Below are 26,791 nucleotides of genomic sequence, written 5' to 3' on the forward strand. Positions count from 1 at the left end.
TAGTGTTGTTGGGTTTAAGACAACGACTCATCATGTATTTGCTAGTTATTAGTCGCGTCGGCTTCAGTAGGGGAAATTCCGGTGTCTGAAAATGGTTCCATTTCGCTGGCAAGTCTTTAGGTGATTTTGTGTTTAGCCCCCTAAATTCAAATTAACGGGTCCAACTGTCACCCCCCCCCCCCACCCCGCACACATGTGCACACATACTTAATTAGGCCCTCGAGAGGGATCTTGAAACTTGAGCGCTGTGAATGCGCTTTAGAATTGCAATGCCAAAACAACGTGATGGACACGTGATGTAAAAAAAAAAAACGATATTGTTTGATAACTTCCTTACCCCATTACAACCTGTTGTTATAACCCTCACCTCCTCCCCGCCTTTACATTGCATCGTGGCTATAATGCATAACATCTTTGAATCTAGAAATTTGGCGAGCTATCAGTATATGATTCCATATATAAAACGAGGTGAACTGCACTTCAGTTCAAGTTTCATTTATCATATATCCCTTGTTTGTAGTTGTGATTAGTCTAATAATGCTTAGTTGGTTTGGTAAGTTTTTACATCGTATGATCCGAGAAAAAAGGGCAAATGTCAGAATATTAATGGGGAAAATACTGTAACAGATGAATGAGTGAATGAATGCACGGCATTCATTTACTAATTCACCAACAACGAACAAAAAACATGTATTTCTGTTTAATATGGTTTTATTTGTATACGTGCGTGGCTATGTCATTTTTTGGGATGAATTTATGCACACAATTAATTTTGATACATTGCAGACTGTTAAAAAATCCTATACTAGTGGATGTTTTATGTGGTCCATGAGAAATGACCCTTGAAACATCTGAATGTATTACAATTTATTTTTGTCACGGACATCACGGTATAGGACAGGAACGATATAGATGGAGGAGGAGTCGCACAACACCAGCTTTATTCGACATTCCAATTTGGAACAAAAAGAATTGAAGGGATCTGGGTTGAAATTATTTTACCTCATATTAAAAATTTGTTGCTATGTGTTTTGTACCGCCTCTGATTAAACAGCCGAGTGGAATGATCATTTTCATGAAGTGTTAGCTGCTGCCCCATGCCTAATTCTTTATCTGACATAGTTATTATCGGGGACTTTAACATAAATCTATATTAGGTGTTAGTAACAAAAGGTGGATTCAGGACATAGAGATGTACAAGGCTTGACGCAAATAATAAAGGTATACCAACTAGAGAAACTAATCCATCGTGCACATTAATTGATCATATTTATACGTCTAAAGACTTAGTTCTCAGACTTAGTCGGCTACTGCAGAAAGCTGCAGCAAGAATTATTCTCAATGCAACTTTGGATGATAGCTCTGAAGACCTTTTTAAAGTTTTACCGCACTGGTCCTCACTCGAAAACGTTTAAAATGTAAAAGATTTACAAAGGCGTATAGGTCTGGCTCCACAGTACCGTGTGGACATGTTCCTGCACACGAGTGACACGGCTAATAAACATAACCACTCCCTGTGCTCAACCACACGAAATCATTTATTCTTAGAGGGTGGTTATATCCACCCTACAGAAAATATTTTTTCATATGTTGCTGCTAATGAGTGGAACAAGTTATCAAAGGAGTGTAAAATGCCAACTCCTTACCTTTAAACGTTTTATCTAGCACTTTAACTAATTTCTTATGCTCTTAATTTCATTTCATTGATTGTTCCATGTTACATATTTTATGCCTTTGTCAATTTTGAATGTAGGCCTATTTTTCCTTTTTCTTTGCCATCTTATACTTCCCGTTTGTATTCTTATTATTCTTATTATGATTGTTTTATTCTTCTTTTATGCTTTTGTATATCAGGGTCTCGGGGAGATTAGCTTTACGCTTACCGAGTTTACCCTTTAATAAGTAATAAATAAATAAATTCCCAAAATTTCGCGAACATTTCGCTAACTGAAATTCCGACATTCAGTAGCCTAGGTTTCCATCCTGCACTTCGACTCCCGATCTTTTCCTTGATCTATATACTTGCTGACTTATTACGCAGAAAAGCAAGAATATTTTGCGACCTTTGTTCCATTCAAATTCAATCAAAGGCGTAAAAGCCGATTTCGTTTGGGTTGGAACGAACTCTCGCCGTCGATGCAAACTCCATGAACATCACACTAAGGGCAAAGGTCATTCTAAACATAAGAAACTCCAATTCCGCGAGACTTATTCTTCCTGCGCGACACTATTTCAGCACACCTAACGTTGATGTTAGCCATTCCTTGTGTGTGTGTGTGTGCATGGTGATTCGCCGCCATTGGAACAATGCACAAATGAGCTGATTGGTAACACAGTAACCGTTCTCATCAACGGGTTCTTAGAAATCACGCTGTACGGTCTGGTATTTTTCTGTTTTATATTATTTGCATCAACCGATCAGAAGATGTCGAAAAGGAAGAAGAGTAGAGCAGTTGTTATTGACTCTGACAGCTCAGACAGTGATAGTCCTGACAACCTTGATGAGGTTAGTTTTTGACAGTCAATGACATTAGGCTAAGACCGTATTGACTACCTGCTAAGCCTAGGCTAGTATTAACGTTTCTTAACGTAATTATATGCCTAGAAATGTTTAGTTTGGGTGGGAGGCGTTCTTTTCCGCCACAGTTAGTTTCAGACATTTCAAGTACAGTAGTACCAAGCCCATGTAATGTTGCCATGTACTAAGACTTAAAGGGTGTGAAGACTAGCGCAAAAAGAAATGTCTAATGCCGGTAGTCTGACCTAGCTTCGAATGAGGTGTAACAGAAGTGTTAAACACCACCATCGATCCCAGAAAATACACACACAGCTTGCTACTGTCGGTAATTAGACACAAGTGTACAGTCAGAAAATACAGCTGCGGTCAATACTCACAGGCCACAGCAAAGTATTCAAACGATAGAGCGATGGACATCTCAGGTCCAGCTAAACTTAAAGATAACAAGGTATCACGTTTCATTACTCTCTGCATTTTGTAGCGACACACACAAAACGTCACTTGCAAGCAACAGAAAATTAACTTTTTCAGGTGGCCGCACACGGTGTGGACGAGTCTTCAATGCCTTTAATAGCACTAATGTACTTTTAAAACCTGGTTACTGGAAATGCATATCCTTTTGCTTTATGGTTTAGTTTAATCTTTAAAACTTTGAACAGATTATGCCAGAAGGACATTCCCTAGATACACATAAGGATCCAGAGTTAGCACCATTACTCATTAGGCATTACTAAGCAAGTGAAATATCCAGAACTTCTAGTAAGCGTTTTAGTTTGTTATGATTATGGTAGGCCTAAATGGATAAAATGTATCATGAACATGCATGCTTAATTGATGCTTCCTACTTTGAGTTGGACTGTCAATGGTACCGTTTTCATGAAACATATATCGATTAAAATTTGCATTTTGCATTAACAAAAACTGATATAAAATTTGACATTTAAGCATTGCAACTACTGTACAGTTGTTATCAGTGTATCTGCCTAATCTATGTATTACACAGTACTAAAACTTAAACCTAGAACATAGAAATAACAGAGACGCTTACCGTAGAACTGGACAGTTCACACAAATTGTATTGAAAATAATAATGAAATGTAATCCACTTATGCCATAGCGGTGACAGAATATTTTCATTCATGCAGTTCAGTATGTTATCACTTGCCACCATCCACACTATATCCTAAACTCCCTCTCCATCCTCCCATTGAATTACTTAAATAAAATTTTCTTTATAAAAAATGTATGTCACCATGAAAATGTTCGTTAATCAATTTGTGACTACTGTATAGTACAAAATATTTTGTTCCATTATAGTCTTACTGTATATTCTTTCCAAAATAAAATAAAACTGTTAGCAAACTGCCTATCCACTAGAGAGCCTTTTTAAGAGAATGTGTAAAAGTAAGTTGGCCTGACGTTTAGATCCTAGCAGGATCTTCTTCAGAGGCTGAATGACAAGTAACAGTAACAGAAGAGACAAAAACATGCACAGAATACAGACAGGTTAATGAGCATGGTGAACATAAATAGATAGATGTAAGGGGATTAGTAGACAAGGTATGGAGAGAAGAAAGAAAGACACCAACAGGAAAAGAGGAGAGGTAGGAGATAAACAGTAGAGGGACAAAGAGAGGATTAAGGGAAGGGGGTATGGAAATAATTAGAGAAGGATAAAGTATATTATTTCCACAGTTAAAGTTGCACTTAAAGTCTATAGACTGCCCTGGTAATCTAGGTTGCAGATGTAGGTCATGCAGCTGGCTGCCCTACATTTCATTAAAACCATTGTGTGGGGACTAGTCCAATCAAAACCCCATTTGTCACTTTCATGCATACCACTTGCTTATTAAAATAATATAACCTTGGCAGATTACCAAAATGTGATATGACGATTGAATGGCCTAGGTGTACTTCTCCAGTGACATTCGTTGGGAATTTTGGTGGACTTACAGTTGTACAGTAGAGAAGAAGGATATTAATCAGTGCATGTAATGGGCCTTAAGAACATGGCACATGGGTTGGGTTAAGGGAATACTTATCCCTCTCCAGGAATTTTCTAATAGAGCATTTTTCAATAATTAAAAAAAAAAATCGGTTCTAAAACTAAAATCGGTTTTGCCATCAAAAGTGCATTTTTAATTTGTTTTATGATTATTTGCTAGAAGATGTAGAATAGTACAATGCAGAGGAAGAATGGGAGTTAGTTCTTGCCAAGCAGGGGTCGTAGGGATGGGGTGGATGAGGGTAGGTGGTTCAGGGGATAAGTTAACGGAACTAAACATTTTATTGGTAAAATTTCGCAGCAATGATACTGTAATTTCTAAGGCACGTAAATTAAGTGAGACTTTCTCAAAAGTACTAACGATTTAAAGATTGTATTCAAAATGCATTTTGGAATTCCCTGACAGCGGCTTACAACACATCGGTAGGAAGGGACAAATATGTAATCATAGCTTGCTTGCCATGTCTATATGCAAATAAAATGGAAGGGGGGGGGGAGTTGGTAGGGGCTCAAAATAATTGTATTCCAAAAATTAGTATACAGTAGTTAGCTCCAGATTATAGTTAAAAAATTTAACAAGAAAATGGACAAAACATGACTAACATATAGAGCATACATATAATGCAGTAGTGTCTTTCATGCTTTTAACTTTCTGCTCTACCAATATGTGCATTACCATCAGCGAACTTGTTTAGTTATCAAGCTCAATAATAAATGTCAGCCGTACTTTAAAAAAATGTATATGACTTCAGTAATACTGTAACCTTCCAAGCACCGATAGTTGTACTCAATAGTATGAGCCGCTGCTGTACAGTCAATTTTCACTGTCATGGTGATTTATGTAGGCATAATGTTAGTGTAATATGGATGTACCAAGGAACAAAAAGAAAATGACACAAAATAGAAAAATGAACAAATTGATGTAGGAAACATAATTACTAAATTCAAACGAGAAAATAGTGAAGGTTTTCATAGGATGATAAGAGATTTTTTGACCATACTTTCTCAAAGGCATCATCTGCTTGCTACCATGGTTCTGCCCTTTTGAAGGTTTGTTTGAACCAAGTTTCCTGTATGTCTATTGTCTTGTAAATTTAATGTCGTAATCGCAACTCGTTGAAGCAGGGACCACATTCTTTGTTCGGGCAGACTGCCAGGAATTTTATCCCGATGGTTAGGTGATTACCCAATGCTGCTTTGGGCTTTTTTTTCCAGATTTTCTAGGTCAGATATACTGTAGCCTTCAGTGTGGTTGAAGTCATTCCACCCAGAAAAGGTCCATTTAAAAGTGTGCATCAGATCATCCGTAAATGTCATGTGGTTAATAGGCAAACATGATTTGGCTGTTGGTATTGGTAGGTCTCTAGGTCAATGTTTTCAAGCCTTTATCCTTGGAAATGGTTGTCCTTCAGACAACCTGCAATTTGCTTAGAACTGTACCCTGCCCAGCCTAATAAATTTAGGCATTCCACTCAAAACACTCAAAGGTATCGATCCCTAACTCTACAATCAGTTTCTTTACGTTTGTGTTCTTTACTCAACAGGACACAATCATGATGATGTGCTTTCTTTGCCAAAATTTTGGCCCATGAGCTTAGATGGATCAAATGAAAAATTCAAACAATAACATTGGTGTCCCATCAAAACAGTTGAAGCAAACCTTTCACGGGATGGACACATGTGTGAGCAAATGGTCATGGGTTCAGCTACCAGTAAATCAATTCACCGATACAAATGCATTTGTTAACTATATCCAATGAACATGGACTTACATGTTTTAAGGAATGATTTGGGAGATGGCATGTTTTGTTAGAGAGAAGTAAAACTTCCACCTGATTCAAATTCTGATTGAAGTATCTATAGGAGAGAAATCTTAAAAAAAGAAGAAAAAAGTAGAACCTCATTGAAGGCATTCATCTTTGTAGCATTGTGTTTATCATTTCCACCTATGTTTAGAAAACAAATAATATAATCAATTTATAACATAATCATCATTATGCAAAAAGTACCTCTATAAGCAATTTATGCTCATTTCAGCTTAACTTTGTCCCAAATCTAAAGGGGACAACAACAAACAAATTTAAATGTAAAATAATAGAAAAAAAGAAGAAAAAAACTGTTATTAGTGGACTCCATAGGTATGCCAATTTGATCTGCTATTGGCATTGTATTAATATTTGTTCACACACATCTTGCATAGGAGACTTAAGTACTGTACCAACAATTAGCCATTGTGTTAACCACCTGCCTTCAATTCAGGAGATTCCTTTGTTTAGAGAATACCTGGCATGAAAATCGGGACGCTGGATACTGTTCACATTACAGTACATACGTATGCTTTATTACAGTTTCCTATAGAAAATGGAGAATTAAAAAGAACTGATAAGTGAAGATGGGTGAAGAGACTGAAACAAAGTTGTGTTCAGTGGTTCAGCAATTAAAGAGATAGACCTGTTAAAACCTGTATTAGGGAAACATAGGGAAGAGTGTTGTACAATCTTGTACAATTTAGTCTGATGCCTAGTCTGCTGCCACCAACATATATATTGTGTTTATTTCTGATGATTTCAATGAGGTTTTGCATTTCGGTATTTTTCCACCCTTCAAGCAACATGTCATGCTCCTAGTTTCTCACAGAATGACAACATTTTACTTTCAGTGTTTCTTGACAGTACCTATTTGTTTTGACACAATCCATTGGCACTGTCTGTCGGGTGCACTTGTATGTGAAGCAAAATTGCTCTTCTTTGGTGAATTATAGGCCTGAGTTTGCAAGGTCCAAATTTGCTGTTTGGACAATCTACATTACAACTCAAAAGTATGACTGCCATCCCAGAGACAACCTGGAAATAACTTAAAATACAAATGTGTTGCCTGAGATGCATGTTTTTATACTGTACACAGTGAAATAATGAACAAACACAGAAAAGCATAATGATCCAAGCATATCACGTCCTTGTAAAACAAAATTCCTACATATGCATTTCGATCATTCCACGACCAGGTCGGTTCGATCTGATTGTGTACATTAGTGGAATACTTGCCTGCTTCTGATTGCTGCATATAGACTACTGCAAAGGCAATGGTGACCCAACATCATGGAATAACCAATATATTTTGAAGTCACCAAATTTGCTTTGCAACATTTCAGTTTTATATACTGTAAAATTTGCAATACGTGATTAAAAAAAATGCTCTTTGATCTGTCTTCCAGTTATAACTGGAAGTGTAGCCTCTAGGGTTGTGGTCCAGAGATACAGTATCTCTAACCCAGACAATTTGTAATACAAAAATACGAGACATTAATCATACTGGAGGTTAATTATTCATTAAATTTACATAATTATCAAAGCTAGGTTTAGATTACTAGCTCTTTAAAAAGTACATGGGTTTTGTTGCTGGTTTCTTGAAAAGAAAAAAAAAACACTTTTGCCATTTCATAGAATGATTACTTACACCAACAAAAGTGCATTTTCATGAAAATTTCTACAAACTAGTCTGATAAGTGTGATCTGTGGCAATCTTGGTTTGATTAAAACATGTAGGTTTCATAAACTGCCCTGAAAAGTGATCAATTTTCAGGCAAACATCTTTTCTTAATGCACATGAACAGTAGCTACTGTAGTTATGTTTCATTCCTGACTTTTACTCCACCTTTCAGCAGATAAACTGAAGTTACCAGTGCAGTGTTCTGTAGGAACTCTTATGAGCTGCCATAAGCTTTAATAATTTAGTCTTAATATATATTTTTTTTCTGTATGGAATTTTCAGGAATTACTATCACTTGCAAAAAGGAAGAAGTCAGACACAGATTCACCGAAAGAAACAACAACCACAACAACAACTTCACAGCGCAGTGGATCAGATTCAGAAACATCCCAAAGTGACAATGAGGTACTGTACTGTATATCCATCATTTTTTATTGTTCATAAGTTAAGGTTTTTTTTCTTTCTTCTCATAATGTAATTTAACAACAATTTATACTAGTAAGAATAAACACATTTTAAAGCTCTAAACACTGACCAGAAATTACTATATGTACAAATATATTGGTAAGAACAAGACTGGAACCATGAACTTATGCATATAAGGTCTCTGCTTAAATATCGAATAAGCTGTCCAGTCGTGACTTTGGTGACAATCCTGTTGAGGAAATTCTTTGCTGGGTTTGCTAGTCAGGAGCCACAGTGCCTCACATGTTGTATTTACTTTGCTCCTGTATAACCTGTCTCCTACCCCACATCTGCACTGTCCCATCTACCTAACTACACATTGGATCGTTTTTTAGCACTGCGCCCTCTCTCCCTGGGCATCACTCACTTACATGCCCAATCATAGAGTAAAAATTTATCAATATACTTGTCTGAATAGAGTCCCTAAAACTTACTGGTTTGTGGATTTATGAGCAACGGTAATACCTCTCTCCACTCCACATCTGCACTATCCCATCTACCTAACTAAACATTGGATCATTTCAGCACTGCGCCCTCTCTCCCTGGGCACCGCCCACTTACTCCCCCCTCAAAATGTACCACTTAGGAAAACTACTACATGTTTTGTAAGCGACTTTTGCATAACATTTTTTACCCATTTTTTACAAGTTTTTAGAACTACTGTATATCTTGGATCTGCAGTCTTAGGAAGCTAGGGCGCAATGCTAAAATGTTCCAATATGTAGTTACTAGTTAGGTAGATGGGAAAGTTCAGATGTGAGGTGGGAGACACGTAAGTATCGTGGCTCGTAAATCCCCAAACCACAAAGGTTTTGGGAGTCTCCTGAAAGTCCTTCCTTAGAAAGCAGTGCAGAGAAGGGATTCCAAGAGACCTTTGGTTGAGGCAACCTGTCTGACCTTCAGTAAATGGCACATTCATCAGCATTAATTTTGTCATTGTTATTTCTAATTATGATTGCCGATTTAATGAACGATGCCAGATTGGGGTGAGTTTTCATGAATTATTTTGACTCGTTTTCAGTGGACAATCGGTGGGGAGAGGAAGAAAGTTAAGACAAAGAAGCAGACCAGAAAGAAAGCTAAAAGAACCACTTCAGATGGCTCTGCAGCAATCAGTGATTCAGAAAAGTCCTCGCCAGAAGAAGGTAAGAGCTGTAAAGGTTATTACTGTCTTAGCAAACAAAGAGGTTCACCTTTGACCTCATTATGCATGTGACATGTATTGTAAACCCAAAATACTAAAGCATTTGATGTCAAGCTTTTGCTTTAGGCGAATATTTCACATTAGTAGTTGTTTCTGTTTGTTGGCTCTCATTAAACTTTTGGATCCAAAATACTAAAGCATTTGATGTCAAGCCTTTGCTTTAGGCGAATATTTCACATTAGTAGTTGTTTCTGTTTGTTTGCTCTCATTAAACTTTTGGATCGAAACTATTGGATGAATGGAAAAGTTTAATGCAACCTTTATAACTTGAGATTGATACAGTATGTAAACTTTACATGGTTATTGGTCACATTGTGTTATTATGTGTACTTTATGATGTCAAGTACTGATAATACTTCAATATTGATATCATCATCTATTTGGAATCAGATTCAACAATAGAAAATGTCAGTGCTATTTGTGTATTAATCAAAAAGCACAGAACTAAAAGTGTATCATTGAGTCAACACCACTAAATCAATTCTGCTACCCATGACTCATTGCAGCTCTTTTGAATGTCATCCGTATTGCATTAAGTTGGTTCCCAATTGATGTCATTTCATATCCTCGCTCCCCTTTCATCTTTCCTTTTTAATTAAATGCTTTTCTATTTATTAAAGTGTAAATAAACCTTTATTTTCTCTCCTGATGTTTATACTAAGTGATGTTACAGTTTGTCATGTTAACTGTATCACTAAGTAATGTTAATGTTATTAATTGGTGCGTGAAGTTAACAAAAGATATGTTAACATTAACTGTGAGTGATGATAACTTTAATGCTAAGTGATGTGTTAGTAGTATCTGTTTGAGCTGTTAGTTGATGATCAATATAAATTTGTAGTCACAACTCACGGTAGGATACCTTTGTGATGAAACATACAAATAAAAATCTCCTGTTTGGTTGACGCTGCTTGAGTAACTCCTGATGCACGTTAACGGAATCACTAATTGTTGATTTCTCCAGGTGAGGTTTCTGATTCAGAGGACATTTCCTCGAGTGACCTGGGTAGCTCTGACGACGACCAGTTTTACGATGGGTATGATGAGAATCTCATCAAGGACGATGAAGATAAAGTGATGTTGGATGCGATGACAGAGATACAGAGGGAGCAGGAACTATTCAGAAGACAAGAAAAACGAGATGCTCTGAAAACAAGGTGAGTTTCAGGATAGTATTGGTAAGAGATTGCCTTAAGACTACGGTCAGACTGGGTATGGTCTGACTGATGACAGACCAGTGCCTGACCAATGGCAGACAAGTGTATGAATAATGACACCATAGTGACTGTCAGACTACATACAGACTGTCATCTGACTGATTGCAGACTGTATGACCAATGATGGACTTGATTGATGGATGTAGACTAGTATCTGAACAATGGTAGACATGTGTCTAAATTGCAATAGTCTGGTGTCTGTCCATGTGCAGACCACTGTCTGACTGATGGTAGACTGTCTAACCAATTATGGACTCGATTGATGGATGTAGACTAGTATCTGAACAATGGTAGACATGTGTCTAAATTGCAATAGTCTGATGTCTGGCCATGTACAGAACACTGTCTGACTGATGGTAGACTGTCTAACCAATGATGGACTTGATTGATGGATGTAGACTAGTATCTGAACAATGGTAGACATGTGTCTAAATTACAATAGTCTGGTGTCTGACCATGTGCAGACCACCGTCTGACTGACGATAGACTTGCTTGAAGTTTAATTATATGTATGATGTATCTGTGGGAGGTTATTGAAATCACAGAAACTGTAGACTCACATCTCCTTCTCTCTTTGTGTTAGTCCAGTGATAACTTACTTGGGGTCTACAGGTGTTCCTAGTAGACTAAGACTAACTATTTCATAAGTTTGCTGACTTTGGTCCCTTCCTTTCACCTTGTCGCATTTTGACAGGTTTGCGATCGAGAAGAAACTAAGGCAAGTGAAACGGGAAAGGAAACGGAAGAAACGTGAAAAGAAGAAAGGTGAAAAGTTGGCAACTAGGAGCGACCTGACGACGGAAAGAAGGAGAACCATAGAGAACAAAAAGGACAAGAAAGCTCAAGCTATCGAAGACTTAAAAGCTGAAAGAGAGAAGAAGAAGAAACTAGGTAGACAATGATAGTGCATAGCAACCAAATTAGCATTTATGTCATATGGCAACGATAGTTTTAATCAAAAGTAGGGTACTCTCCATTACATGTAATTAGCATATTATGTCATGTCTTTTCAATGGTTTCAATAACCATGATAAGACATGTTTTACTTTTCTTTACACGTGATGTTTCTTGGTTGCGGGGGTGACTGTTATTTCTTAGGCACGACAGAATTATTCTTATGGATTTTGTTAATCATACCAAATTGCTATATCAATCCCTCCCATTGAGTTATGCCTAGGGGCCCACTTAGAACATTACCGGTCCAATGTGGATAAAAGTGTGGAAAAAAAGAATCTGATGTATGACCATCAAGAACTAAGCAGTAATTGTTGAAAATTTGGATCGAAGCAATAATGGTTGAAATTAATATCAGATGAACATTTTGAACAAGTTGATGAATGTTTGAAACGATTCTATTTACGTCCGGTTTGATTTCCAGCCGAAGAGACGCAGGTGAAGAAACAACTTTTAAAGGCCAGCGACGTGTACTCGGACGACGAAGAAGAAGACGACGATGACGACGACGATGATGATAACGATGCAGACGAGCAAAAAGAGGAGAAAGAGAAGAAAGATAAGAGATCAAGCCAGTCAAGTGATTCAGCCAGCAGTGCATCATCAGATGCTAGTGATGATGAGAGGTAAGGAGATATGAGGGAGGGTAAAATGAGAGGTGTTAATGGAGGTATAACTAGGATCTTGTCAAGTGATTCAGCCAGCAGCGCATCATCAGATGCTAGTGAAGACGAGAGGTAAGGAGAAATTGGGCGAGGGTAAAATGAGAGGTGTTCATGGAGGTATAACTAGGATCTTGTCAAGTGATTCAGCCAGCAGTGCATCATCAGATGCTAGTGATGATGAGAGGTAAGGAGAGACGGGCGAGGGTAAAATGAGAGGTGTTAATGGAGGTATAACTAGGATCTTGTCAAGTGATTCAGCCAGCAGTGCATCATCAGATGCTAGTGATGATGAGAGGTAAGGAGAAATGGGGCGAGGGTAAAATGAGAGGTGTTCATGGAGGTATAACTAGGATCTTATCAAGTGATTCAGCCAGCAGTGCATCATCAGATGCTAGTGATGATGAGAGGTAAGGAGAAACGGGCGAGCGTTAAATGAGAGGTGTTCATGGAGGTATAACTAGGATCTTGTCAAGTGATTCAGCCAGCAGTGCATCATCAGATGCTAGTGATGATGAGAGGTAAGGAGAGACGGGCGAGGGTAAAATGAGAGGTGTTAATGGAGGTATAACTAGGATCTTGTCAAGTGATTCAGCCAGCAGTGCATCATCAGATGCTAGTGATGATGAGAGGTAAGGAGAAACGGGCGAGCGTTAAATGAGAGGTGTTCATGGAGGTATAACTAGGATCTTGTCAAGTGATTCAGCCAGCAGTGCATCATCAGATGCTAGTGATGATGAGAGGTAAGGAGAGACGGGCGAGGGTAAAATGAGAGGTGTTAATGGAGGTATAACTAGGATCTTGTCAAGTGATTCAGCCAGCAGTGCATCATCAGATGCTAGTGATGATGAGAGGTAAGGAGAAACGGGCGAGGGTAAAATGAGAGGTGTTAATGGAGGTATAACTAGGATCTTGTCAAGTGATTCAGCCAGCAGTGCATCATCAGATGCTAGTGATGATGAGAGGTAAGGAGATACGGGCGAGGGTGAAATGAGAGGTGTTCATGGAGGTATAACTAGGATCTTGTCAAGTGATTCAGCCAGCAGTGCATCATCAGATGCTAGTGATGATGAGAGGTAAGGAGAAACGGGCGAGCGTTAAATGAGAGGTGTGTCAAGTGATTCAGCCAGCAGTGCATCATCAGGTGCTAGTGATGATGAGAGGTAAGGAGAAACGGGTGAGGGTAAAATGAGAGGTGTTCATGGAGGTATAACTAGGATCTTATCAAGTGATTCAGCCAGCAGTGCATCATCAGATGCTAGTGATGATGAGAGGTAAGGAGAAATGGGCGAGGGTAAAATGAGAGGTGTTCATGGAGGTATAACTAGGATCTTATCAAGTGATTCAGCCAGCAGTGCATCATCAGATGCTAGTGATGATGAGAGGTAAGGAGAAACGGGTGAGGGTAAAATGAGAGGTGTTAATGGAGGTATAATTAGGATCTTAACATAACATAACATAACAATTAATATTTATATAGCGCTATTCCATCTAGATCATAGCGCTTGTCAAGTGATTCAGCCAGCAGTGCATCATCAGATGCTAGTGATGATGAGAGGTAAGGAGAAACGGGCGAGCGTTAAATGAGAGGTGTGTCAAGTGATTCAGCCAGCAGTGCATCATCAGCTGCTAGTGAAGATGAGAGATAAGGAGATATGGGTGAGGGTAAAATTGAGAGGTGTTAATGGAGGTATAACTAGGATCTTGTCAAGTGATTCAGCCAGCAGTGCATCATCAGATGCTAGTGATGATGAGAGGTAAGGAGAAACGGGCGAGGGTGAATTGAAAGGTGTTAATGGAGGTATAACTAGGATCTTGTCAAGTGATTCAGCCAGCAGCGCATCATCAGCTGCTAGTGAAGATGAGAGATAAGGAGATATGGGTGAGGGTAAAATTGAGAGGTGTTAATGGAGGTATAACTAGGATCTTATCAAGTGATTCAGCCAGCAGCGCATTATCAGATGCTAGTGAAGACGAGAGGTAAGGAGATATGGGTGAGGGTAAAATTGAGAGGTGTTAATGGAGGTATAACTAGGATCTTATCAAGTGATTCAGCCAGCAGTGCATCATCAGATGCTAGTGATGATGAGAGGTAAGTAGAAACGGGCGAGGGTAAAATGAGAGGTGTTCATGGAGGTATAACTAGGATCTTGTCAAGTGATTCAGCCAGCAGTGCATCATCAGATGCTAGTGATGATGAGAGGTAAGGAGAAACGGGCGAGGGTGAATTGAGAGGTGTTAATGGAGGTATAACTAGGATCTTGTCAAGTGATTCAGCCAGCAGTGCATCATCAGATGCTAGTGATGATGAGAGGTAAGGAGAAACGGGTGAGGGTTAAATGAGAGGTGTGTCAAGTGATTCAGCCAGCAGTTCATCATCAGCTGCTAGTGAAGATGAGAGATAAGGAGATATGGGTGAGGGTAAAATTGAGAGGTGTTAATGGAGGTATAACTAGGATCTTATCAAGTGATTCAGCCAGCAGTGCATCATCAGATGCTAGTGATGATGAGAGGTAAGGAGAAACGGGCGAGGGTGAATTGAGAGGTGTTAATGGAGGTATAACTAGGATCTTGTCAAGTGATTCAGCCAGCAGCACATCATCAGATGCTAGTGATGATGAGAGGTAAGGAGAAATGGGGCGAGGGTAAAATGAGAGGTGTTCATGGAGGTATAACTAGGATCTTGTCAAGTGATTCAGCCAGCAGCGCATCATCAGATGCTAGTGATGATGAGAGGTAAGGAGAAACGGGCGAGGGTTAAATGAGAGGTGTTCATGGAGGTATAACTAGGATCTTGTCAAGTGATTCAGCCAGCAGCGCATCATCAGATGCTAGTGATGATGAGAGGTAAGGAGAGACGGGCGAGGGTTAAATGAGAGGTATTAATGGAGGTATAACTAGGATCTTATCAAGTGATTCAGCCAGTAGTGCATCATCAGGTGCTAGTGAAGACGAGAGGTAAGGAGATACAGGAAAGGGTGAAATGAGAGGTATTAATGGAGGTAGAACTAGGATCTTGTCGAGTGATTCAGCGAGTAGTGCATCATCAGATGCTAGTGAAGATGAGAGGTAAGGAGAAACGGGAGAGGGTAAAATGAGAGGTGTTAATGGAGGTATAACTAGGATCTTATGCTGCCATGCACACCTGACATGGAAGGCAGCCTACTAGGAAAGTAGATATTGGTTTGCTAGCATGTCTCTGATTGGGACTGAAGAGAAGGTGATATCTGTGATGTCAGGAATGGTGAAGCCTAAAAGATGCCATATGAAGGAACTATTTTTTCTCATTCCCAGTAAATTGTCTCAGTGCCATGATGAAGTTGAGGATTTTGGTAGGGGCTGAGGTGGGGTTAGGGGGTGGATCAATGACAATGATAAAACAATTGAGTTAATTGTCATATCTTTGTACCAAAGATGTCACATTGTTTAACAGGAATGTTATAATATTATTGCCAACACAGAATGGGAAAACAAGGGTCTCTCTGCGATGCCAAGGTGGAGGGTTATGTCGTAATTAAGGAAAAATTAGTATTAAAGCCTCATTTTTGCATTCAATCTCAATGGTCTAAACAATCTCCTTTTTGATAATATTGTGTGGTGAATCGTAAATCACACACAATCGTAACAATGAAAAAAATGCAAACAAAACATGACAACAGTCCAATGAAAGCATTACTCTGGCGCAATGGCCTGCAGATGTATTGACTATTCCCTTCACAACTGTACCTTTCGGCTACATGCACAGTGTTGGGGTATTTTTTTTTAAGCAGTCATTATGCCTGGCACCATTATGTAACGTTTGTCAATATGTTTGAAGGGCATATTTCGTAAGTACCCGCAATCATTAATCTTCTTTGTTATGGGGTTTGAGCCATGTAATCATGCATCTTTCCACTTTTACAGGGAAGATGAAAAAGCCATTGAATATGTGGATACCAAGGAGCAATTATCGAAGATCCGATTATCAAGACACAAGTTTGAAAAGTAGGTGTTTTGATTTGTCGTTCAAAAAAATGAGAAGGGGTATATCATTAGTTCTGCAATTAGCTATAACTACTGGTTTTAACTGGGAAAATACTATACTGAACTTTAGTTTCAGTAAACCACATTCAAGTTTTTCTCAGTTTTGATCACTTTGTAATGCTCAAAGCCACGAATATGCTATAAGTGCTGGTGATGTGTGCACACATTTTAAGTGGTTTTGGGTATTTTCACTGAATCATATACAAGTAGGAGATGAATGGCACATTTGAAATGGGAAGATAAGCGGAAAGTGCAAAAATGAAAGTATGTTAAAATTGTATCGCTCAAGTTCACTTATCTCAATTTTAATTTTTGACTGGAAGCAGTTCTACACAATGGTAGAGAGGAAATGGTCTTCTCGTTTACCTGAATATAACATCACACGACCGATTATGAAAGCCCACCGTTGTTTGGGACCTGTTGTATCTTCCAGTGACCAATTTTCCGATGCTTACCGTTTTCTTGCCCTTGTTTTTCTTTGTTTGTCAGATGGGTTCATGCTCCATTCCTTGATAAAACAGTCAGAGGTTGTTATGTTAGAATTGGTATTGGAACCAACCAAGGAAGGCCCGTCTACAGGGTAGGTATGGGCAAAAGAGCCATAGGTATTCTGTATCTACATCAAGGAAAGGATCATCAGCATTGTACAGTAGCTATGTGTGTGAAATGAGGTAAACATCACATCCAAGGCACAAGGGTGCTTGGAGAAAGGTGCATGGTTTCACATCTGCCAGCCCTTAATACAGTGTTGATTGAGAATAACAACCATTATACAGACGCTGTTGCTTTATAATGATGGTATGCTGCTGTTCTTATTTGTAGAGAGGGAATTCACCATGCTGCATGTAGACTTGTCCATAGCATAACTTAGAGCTCATGTAGTACATACTCATTATTGATGAATTACAGTAAACAGACTGAACACAATGGTTGACCTCATGAAAAAATGTATTACATCCAAAGGTTTGTGCAAGCTGACAAGATGATTCAAGTCACTTTATACATCTATTTCTGCTTCATTGTATTCCTCCTATTCTTCTTGAGTTATGGAAATTACAAAAGAGTTGAAAGAATTATTTTTCAGGTTGTGAAACCCTTCATGCATAAAATGTTGCGCTAGCAACAAAATGTTGACCTTTGGTATTCATGAGTGTGGTAATAATATCCTTCCCCAACTCTTTCAGTTTTTATATATCCATGTTTACGTTTTTTATGCTGTTTTTTTTTACAGGTTGCGGAAATCACAGAGGTAGTTGAAACTGGTAAGATCTACCCATTAGGTACTACAAGGACCAACAAAGGACTAAAACTAAGGTAAATCAGATTTTAAAAGATGCACTTTGTGAGTGACATTAATGATTAAATAAAGGTCCCTTTAATATGTTGCAAAATGGGTTTTCTGGTGAAAAACATGTGAAACTTATATTGAAGAGAAAAATACTCCAATCTCAGTATCTTGCCCCCAACTGGAAATATGGTTGATTGAATGTAACCTTTCTTGACAGGAAAGTTGGATCACAGTTGGACAGGGGGGTCTGTGATGTAACCTGGGGAAATGCTCTTCAAAAGCTTTACTAAGACTTTTATAACCTTCTTGTTGATTTATCCTTGAAACCTGATACATTTTGAATGTTTGCTTAGCTGTCAAAGTTCTCTGCACTTCTTAATATATTCTTTTCCTGTGTGGATAAATTATTAAAAAATTTTAGAGAAAAATATAAAGAAATATCCAGCAGAAGTGCTCCGATTATATCGTCCATTCCCCTGTTGCCAGAAAAATATCACAAAATTTGAAAAATTCATATGTTTGAGATACAAAATGCCATGAGGAAGTGGTTTTGATTAAAGATTTAGAAACGTTCCAGCCATTTTGCTTAGCAATCAACTCCAGACACAAGGAAACCCTTTTAAGTAGGTTTGATCTGATGGGAAAATATTTGGGGAATGGGAAAAGTTATGAAATCTTAGTTTGCATTAGAAGAAAGGATTATCCACTGAATATATTCATCTGATATCCTTGATGATATGTCATCGAGTTTATGCATAAAAAAACAGACGCGTGCATTCTATCCCCTTCCCATTTCCTTTTGCCTAGCTCAACCATTAGCTATCAGTCTGTCAGAGACTTTGCCTCTGAGGTTTGTATACCTACAGGTGATATATAATTCTGTCTTCTCTTCTCGGTAGATATGCTGCACAGGAGAGAATGTTCAGATTAGAGTTTGTCTCAAACCAGGACTTCACAGAGACAGAATTTCAAAAATGGAAGAGTGATGTAAGTTCGTCCTGCCGTTCTCTAAGAGGCTATGCTAAGGGCAAATTATGTTCTTTGAATCGATAATGGTATAAATGACTCTCTTTCTGATTTTAGCTGTGTGGGTTTAGTTCCGTCCTCCAAGTATGTGATTAATATTGCCAAAATGAGGTAGATAAACACTTGTAATTGTCTTGAGTCAAACCGCTCAAAGCAAATCAAAAAAAATTTCCATGACTTCGTGAATGCATTGAAATTTTAAAGTATACTGCTGTTAAATCGGTTAACAAATAATTCATGAAAGTTCAATAACTGTTTAAATTTATGTTTCCTCGTTAAGCTGTTTAAGCAATTATGCTTATTTGTTCAGGTTTTGTCAATTTACATCGTGTTGGTAAGCAAGTGGTCGGAATTTAACTCTGAAACACAGTATCAACTACTAAGTTGGATAAGTTACATATGTTAAACAGGGTATGCTAAGTTAGGGAAAATGCCAAGTCATCGTACACCAGAACTATTATATTACTCTTTTCTTTGAGAAAAATACAAATTGATTTTTATAACAACCGTTTTCTTTCCCCCCTCCTCCAGATGGTCGTCGGTGGTTTCACTCTCCCTACCTTAGACGAGATTAAATCCAAGGCTGATGACATCCGATCTGCGATGGGTTACCAATTCAAAGATGCAGATATTGCCGAGGTTTGATTGGCTCTTCATCCTTTAGGACTGATTTAATTATCATTGAAACCCATTTTCAGCGCTCATTAGAGTAGTGTTAAGATAACTGCGCTGTCATCCGGACTGCTTCCATTCCCTACACAAACTTCTATCGAGGCTATCCTGTTCTGGCACAAAAGCTGTCATCTGGAGTGGACTTTCCTATTTGATGAAACCAACCAAACTTATTATTGTCCTGACACATCAACCATGTTCCACCTTTGTGATGATTTCATTGTTCTTGCAATTTGATTCCTTTGATTATTCTTTTATGAAACATGGAGTGGTTAAACCATGCTCTCAAGCATAGGTTCATCCACGGATCCTCTAGGTTATTGAAGAAATGTTTGCAGACCCCCTCCCCCGCCCCCCGACACACATTGTATCACCTAAGCCTGGTTGGGTGGGGTCAGGAGTACATTGGTTTTCTTTGCCTAACATGACATTTGCAGACCGCCAAAAGAGCCCATTTCCCCGATCGTTCACCTTACCATTTAACGACAATGACACTTTCACCCCGTTTTATATGCTACAAAGCTGTTATAGATGTCTAGGCTTAAGTATACACGTTTGTCTTTAGAGGTAAATGATTTGCGAGAGGTTGCACACACACATCTGTTGCTGTATCAGCTCATGAGAGTAACAATGCACACATTGTGTCAGAGGGGTTTTGAGAGTTGGAAGATACTGTGACCTTGGAAACACTGCCATCTGCTTTCACACTCTGTAATATTTGTTTCCTCACTAGATGGTTGCATCGAAGGACAAATTCAGGAGAAATCCCAGGAATTACGCTATTAAGAAAACAGAATTGTTTAAGAGAAAGGTACGTTGTGATATGGTCTTGCGAGTCAGATTTGGCATTGCATTCTGGGTTGTATTTTGCTGACTCTTAAGCGATACCAGTCAGGGAACGATAACATACTTGAAAACATAGTCTGTTCAATTTTTCCACCAAAAACCACATAATAGACAGTGAAATTAGGCATCGCTTCAACAATTTGCAAATGTAAAAAAAAAATCTTTACATTAACTTTGTGGGACACAAAATTGTTGGTGTAAGGAACAGCCAAGTTTGTAACCGCTCACATGTGGACATCTTTTTAGTTACTTGTATGGTAATGTTTCAATGATCAAGGTTACAACCTTAATAAACATGTATAAACCACTGGACATCTCTTAGTTACTTGTAGGGTAAACCCTGATGTTCCAGAATTATATGACATGGTCAAGTTCACAACCCTACCAAAAATGTAGTTTTAATTTTCAACATATTCCACACTCACAACTCATGATATGTAAAGTTGTTAAAAAATAAACAATGAGAAGAAATTGGCTTGAAAAGCTAAGATGGGCTACATGCATGTGATATGATTTGATATTAATTTCTTAAGCTAATCCTGACTGGGTATGATTTATCCCCCCCCCCCCTCCTGGGTTTAATTCAGGGCCATGCAGGCTTCATTTAGTCTTATTTTAGAGTTAAAACCAATAGAATCTGAATCTGCTTGGTCCAACAGGAGAAAGCTCTACAGGAGGGTGATCAAGAGTTGGTTCGCACAATTTCTCAGGAACTACAAGACCTTGAAGAGAAAGCAGAAGAACTGGATAAGATAAGGAACTCTGCCATTAATTCCATCACGTAAGGAATTTACTGGTTTATTCTGCCATTAATTCCATCACGTAAGGAATTTACTGATTTATCTCTCATTTGATAAAGTTAACTCAATCGGTACCATTACGTAGAGCTACCGATTCTAATTTTATTTAATTGCGTGGTGTAGGTTCGAATTGGTGACATCATATGTGTGATTTGTAAATTGTTTGTGTATCGTAGTGGGGGAGGGGATAGGGGAAGGGGGGTCAGAAGAGTGTGTGTGTCTGGTAGGGGGGAGGGTAGGGTAGGTGTCAAGTCTTGACCATGAGTCTTCAACAATAAATGATTGTTCTCTGATAATGAGCGGGGGTCGTTGGGGTCAGGTGCATAGATTATTTTCCTGGGAGTTGCTGTCATTCCTTGAAACCGGACAGTCGTAGCCATGAACCACAGCAAACACACCAATTGCGAGTTGGAAAACAGTAACATTTTCTAGTTTTCCAGTATATTGATCTCCACATCGAGGTTTTCATGTTGTTCTCTTCTGTTCTGTGTGATCATTAGATACATCAACCAGAGGAACAGGATGAGGAACATCAAGGACACAGAGCAAGCTCTGGTGCTACAAATGGCAGAAGAGAAGAAAGACGATCCCTTCACCAGGAGGAACTGTCGGCCGACCCTCGTCACCAGAGTAGTAAGATCACATCTCATTCGACGTACTCAAGTCTTTGCCCACGTTTGAAAATTTTTTGAAGATGACTTATTGCTTTCTTGAAAATTTTCCCTGGAAAATATCTGTTGTGGTACTGGGTATTTATGCTATGTTCTGTTAAGTAACATTGTAGAGCAAGTAAGTGATTAAATGTGTCCTTGCAATGAATGATACAAACGTTTTGGACAAGTTTCGTAGTGAAGTAAATTGGGATAGCTTTAACAGGTCAGAGACACTCAATAACGTATCTGTGAGACCAGTAATGGTAACACTGATGCATAGTGCAGTAAATTGGGATAGGTTTTACAGGTCGGAGACACACAATACCGTATCTGTTAGACCAGCCATGGTTACACTGACGGTTTGTTATATCAACACTAATTCCAACTCTATTTGGGGGATGGGGGGGGGGTGTCTGAAGTTTGCCTTCCTCATTCTTCCTGATTTAATCCAGTATCTTCCTCAGTGGTGTCAAATTCTCTCCTCAAGTATTTCGTGAAGCAAACTCACCCCAGTATGCAATATCTGAATGCATGGTGATGCTGACACCCAGAATTCACCCTCAGTGTGGGATTCAGACCCTAGCATCGTAGTCTAATATTCGTCCCTCATTAGTCGTATCTTCATGAATGGAGATGGCGGCAAACCTATTTAACTGTGATTTGACTTAACTGTACGAGATGTCTTCGAACATATTTATCGCAAATCGGCAAATCAAACAATTTTGTTGTATATTCTGTAGTCATATCAAGTCAATTGTATCTCCATCCTCCATCCTCCATCTGTACTGGTGGTTTACTCTCCTGTGTCTGTCGTCATCATCGAGTGTCTTTATCCTGTATCTCTCAACAGAAAGACCATAACAAGAATCCATTATTACCGGGACCTGCTCAGCCGGCCGTGCAAGCAATTAATAAAAAGGAAAATGACAAGAAGGATGCAACAGATTCATTCAAGATGGTATGTACGACCTTTCACCTTATGTTGCCGTGACAACAGTCACTATCCCTTTTTGTACTTGTTCAACCTCACAGGTGACTTTTCAATTGGTCAAATAATAAAATAATCATGTAACCATGGATACATTTGAGAAGGAGGTGGAGACATGCTTTGTTTGTTTTGCTGGCAATTCCTGGCAGTTCCTCACTTTATGGAGAAGATCCTAAATGTATGAACAAAACTTCAAAATTTTTTAGCTCATGGGCAACTGAGGTAATGTTAACAATACAATACCCTTGTGGGTATTGGGATGATCTAATAGATGGCAGGATGTCTTGAAGGTGACCAACTTAGTCTCAAAAATGCAGACATGTGGTCAGTGAAAATTAAAATTATAAATACTTAACTGTTTATACTTGTGGGTTAGATGTTTGAAACATAGATTGCTTTGTAATTTACCTGCTCTGTGCACTGTGGTGACTTGATCATCATTCTTCATAATTATTCCCAAGTTACAACTTCTTTGAAACTATCCACTTCCAAAAATGTTTCCCATGGTGTAAACTTTGCTGTTCTATATTTGTTAGGATGATGAAGATGAAGAGGACATAGTCACTACTCTGTCCCACCAAGCAGTACCTGCCAAGATTGGTGAGAGGAAGGTCTCTGCTGACTTATACTCTGCTCATAACTTTGATATCAAGATAGATCTAGATGTACCACTTGGTGGTAAGTTAAATTATTGTTAACTGCTAAAAAGATAACATATTAAAAGTAATAGTAAAGCAATCAATTGAAACTTTACCAGCAATATCTCTGGTGACCCCTTCATATGTTTGTTTGCCTGCCTTCAGTTCCTTGTGAGATTCAAAATCTAAACAAATATTGATGTTTCTCATTTGGCATTTAATTGCAGATATAATAAACATCAATTCTGTTTTGTAAATTCTATACTTGGTGGTAAAGCTCCAACCGTTGGCCGAGTAATCATCAATCATAGATCAATCAATCAATCATTTCTCATGTAAAATAAAATTCAAAGTAAAATAAAACTGTTAGCAAACTGCTTATCCACTAGAGAGCCTGTGTAAGAGAATGTGTAAAAGTAAGTTGGCCTGACATTTCGATCCTAGCAGGATCTTCTTCAGAGGATCTTCTTCAGAGGCTAAAATAAAATTGTTAGATCAGTTGGCTCCCCAAGTTGTTGCTTGAATCTTGGGATTCAACTAACATTCACACAGAAGTTAGGTGAAATATTATGTAGGCTCAAACATGAAATCACTTCAAATGCTTCTCCTGCTAGGGATTTGAATGAAAGTCTTGGTTGGTGAGGGGGTGCAAACATGTACAAGGATTAAAGGTCAGAGTTCAATAAAGGTCATGATCGGTCCCAATGTGAAATATTTTTTATTCAGATTCTCAACAACTTGACACAAACCGGGTCAGAGGTCATCTTTGAACATGTTCTGATGAAAACATGATATGGATTGCAGCAAATACCCACTTTCACCCCCATTTTTACCACTTCACATGTACTTTTAGCTCCAAGAAGAGGTCAAAGGTAATTACAGTGTGAAGATGACCTCTTCTAGTATTGCCCAATAATAAGTGGAATACTCTCCCAGTGTTTAATGTCACTTCAGGGAAAATAGTTAGAGCCATTTTGATCTATAGTTAGCTGACTGAAAGAGAAAGTGAGAAAGTTTTGTGCAGTATGGATTTTTAAACCTAATTGAGAAATATTTGTGTAGTCATGGGAACAATTAATTCCACATGAAATGATAAGTGGTACTTGCTCACATTAGAGTTGCAGTGGATTTCGTTGAGAATGTCACTTGAGCTTCGTTGCTGATGTTTTTTGTGTTCGCTGTTTTGATTTTGTCTCGTTTTCGTTTCCCTACATAGATGCCAGAGCAGACTCTGACAGTGTTCAATCAGCGAAGCCTTCCATACCACGGAGATCATTGAACCTCAACGAGTACAAAAAGAAACGAGGATTGATATAGCAGTGTGCTCCCTCTCTGTTTGTGGATGTACTAACAGTGACTTTCAGTCATTCCTTGTTGCTATGTAATTTATTGATGAGATAGTACTGTACCTGTAGGAGTAGTTTCTGTGTGAGGAATCTTCAATGACTAGCTTAAAATATTGAAGCCATAATAACTAGCTGGTAAAGTAAGCTTTGGTTGACTAGCTGGTAATGTAAGCTTTGGTGACTAGCTGGTAATGGAAGCTTTGATGACTAGCTGGTAATGGAAGCTTTGGTTGACTAGCTGGTAATGAAAGTTTTGGTGACTAGCTGGTAATGTAAGCTTTGATGACTAGCTGGTAATGGAAGCTTTGATGACTAGCTGGTAATGTAAGCTTTGGTGACTAGCTGGTAATGTAAGCTTTGGTGACTAGCTGGTAATGGAAGCTTTGATGACTAGCTGGTAATGGAAGCTTTGGTTGACTAGCTGGTAATGAAAGTTTTGGTGACTAGCTGGTAATGTAAGCTTTGATGACTAGCTGGTAATGGAAGCTTTGATGACTAGCTGGTAATGGAAGCTTTGATGACTAGCAGGTAATGGAAGCTTTGATGACTAGCTGGTAATGGAAGCTTTAGTGACTAGCTGGTAATGGAAGCTTTGGTGACTAGCTGGTAATGTAAGCTTTGTTGACTAGCTGGTAATGAAAGCTTTGGTGACTAGCTGGTAATGAGAGCTTTGGTGACTAGCTGGTAATGGAAGCTTGGATGACTAGCTGGTAATGTAAGCTTTGTTGACTAGCTGGTAATGTAAGCTTTGTTGACTAGCTGGTAATGTAAGCTTTGGTGCCTAGCTGGTAATGTAAGCTTTGTTGACTAGCTGGTAATGTAAGCTTTGGTGCCTAGCTGGTAATGGAAGCTTTGGTGACTAGCTGGTAATGAAAGCTTTGATGACTAGCTGGTAATGTAAGCTTTGTTGACTAGCTGGTAATGTAAGCTTTGGTGACTAGCTGGTAATGTAAGCTTTGGTGACTAGCTGGTAATGGAAGCTTTGGTGACTAGCTGGTAATGAGAGCTTTGTTGACTAGCTGGTAATGAAAGCTTTGGTGACTAGCTGGTAATGAGAGCTTTGGTGACTAGCTGGTAATGGAAGCTTGGATGACTAGCTGGTAATGTAAGCTTTGTTGACTAGCTGGTAATGTAAGCTTTGTTGACTAGCTGGTAATGTAAGCTTTGGTGCCTAGCTGGTAATGTAAGCTTTGGTGACTAGCTGGTAATGAAAGCTTTGATGACTAGCTGGTAATGTAAGCTTTGTTGACTAGCTGGTAATGAAAGCTTTGGTGACTAGCTGGTAATGAGAGCTTTGGTGACTAGCTGGTAATAGAAGCTTTGATGACTAGCTGGTATTGAAAGCTTTGGTGACTAGCTGGTAATGAGAGCTTTGGTGACTAGCTGGTAATGGAAGCTTTGATGACTAGCTGGTAATGTGAGCTTTGATGACTAGCTGGTAATGTAAGCTTTGGTGCCTAGCTGGTAATGAAAGCTTTGGTGACTAGCTGGTAATGAGAGCTTTGGTGACTAGCTGGTAATGTAAGCTTTGATGACTAGCTGGTAATGGAAGCTTTGATGACTAGCTGATAATGTAAGCTTGATGACTAGCTGGTAATGTAAGCTTTGGTGACTAGCTGGTAATGTAAGCTTTGATGACTAGCTGGTAATGTAAGCTTTGATGACTAGCTAGTAATGGAAGCTTTGATGACTAGCTGGTAATGTAAGCTTTTGTGATTAGCTGGTAATGTAAGCTTTGGTGACTAGCTGGTAATGGAAGCTTTGGTGACTAGCTGTAAATGAAAGCTGCACTCTCAAGCTATACATAGAGGCGTCTCTGACTGGCTAGAAATTGGAACTGAAGTGACTAGCTGTAAAATGGAATTGTCTGTGACTAGCTAGAAATTACAGCTGTGGTGAGCTAGATATGGAAGATTCCACAACTTGCTACACAATCAGAGTTTTAATGACAAACCAAAAATAGAAGTTTTAATGAATGGCAGCTTCTCTGACTAGCT

General features: G+C 38.7%; 1 protein-coding gene across 1 annotated transcript; it reads left to right on the forward strand.

Annotated features, from left to right (window-relative positions):
- The first annotated feature begins 2,248 nt into the window (after positions 1–2,248).
- Positions 2,249–25,237, forward strand: LOC139970822 (RNA polymerase-associated protein RTF1 homolog). Its single transcript, XM_071976843.1, has 17 exons — positions 2,249–2,506; positions 8,295–8,417; positions 9,499–9,622; positions 10,646–10,838; positions 11,593–11,789; positions 12,277–12,478; positions 16,418–16,498; positions 17,027–17,117; positions 17,769–17,851; positions 18,725–18,812; positions 19,383–19,490; positions 20,257–20,334; positions 21,029–21,150; positions 21,670–21,802; positions 22,673–22,780; positions 23,347–23,488; positions 24,665–25,237. Exons 1-17 carry the CDS (start codon positions 2,426–2,428, stop codon positions 24,763–24,765), a joined length of 2,055 nt encoding a protein of 684 aa, XP_071832944.1. The 5' UTR covers positions 2,249–2,425; the 3' UTR covers positions 24,766–25,237.
- Positions 25,238–26,791: the final 1,554 nt, after the last annotated feature.

The sequence above is a fragment of the Apostichopus japonicus genome, chromosome 8 (assembly GCF_037975245.1).
Source record: "Apostichopus japonicus isolate 1M-3 chromosome 8, ASM3797524v1, whole genome shotgun sequence".
NCBI lineage: Eukaryota > Metazoa > Echinodermata > Holothuroidea > Aspidochirotida > Stichopodidae > Apostichopus > Apostichopus japonicus.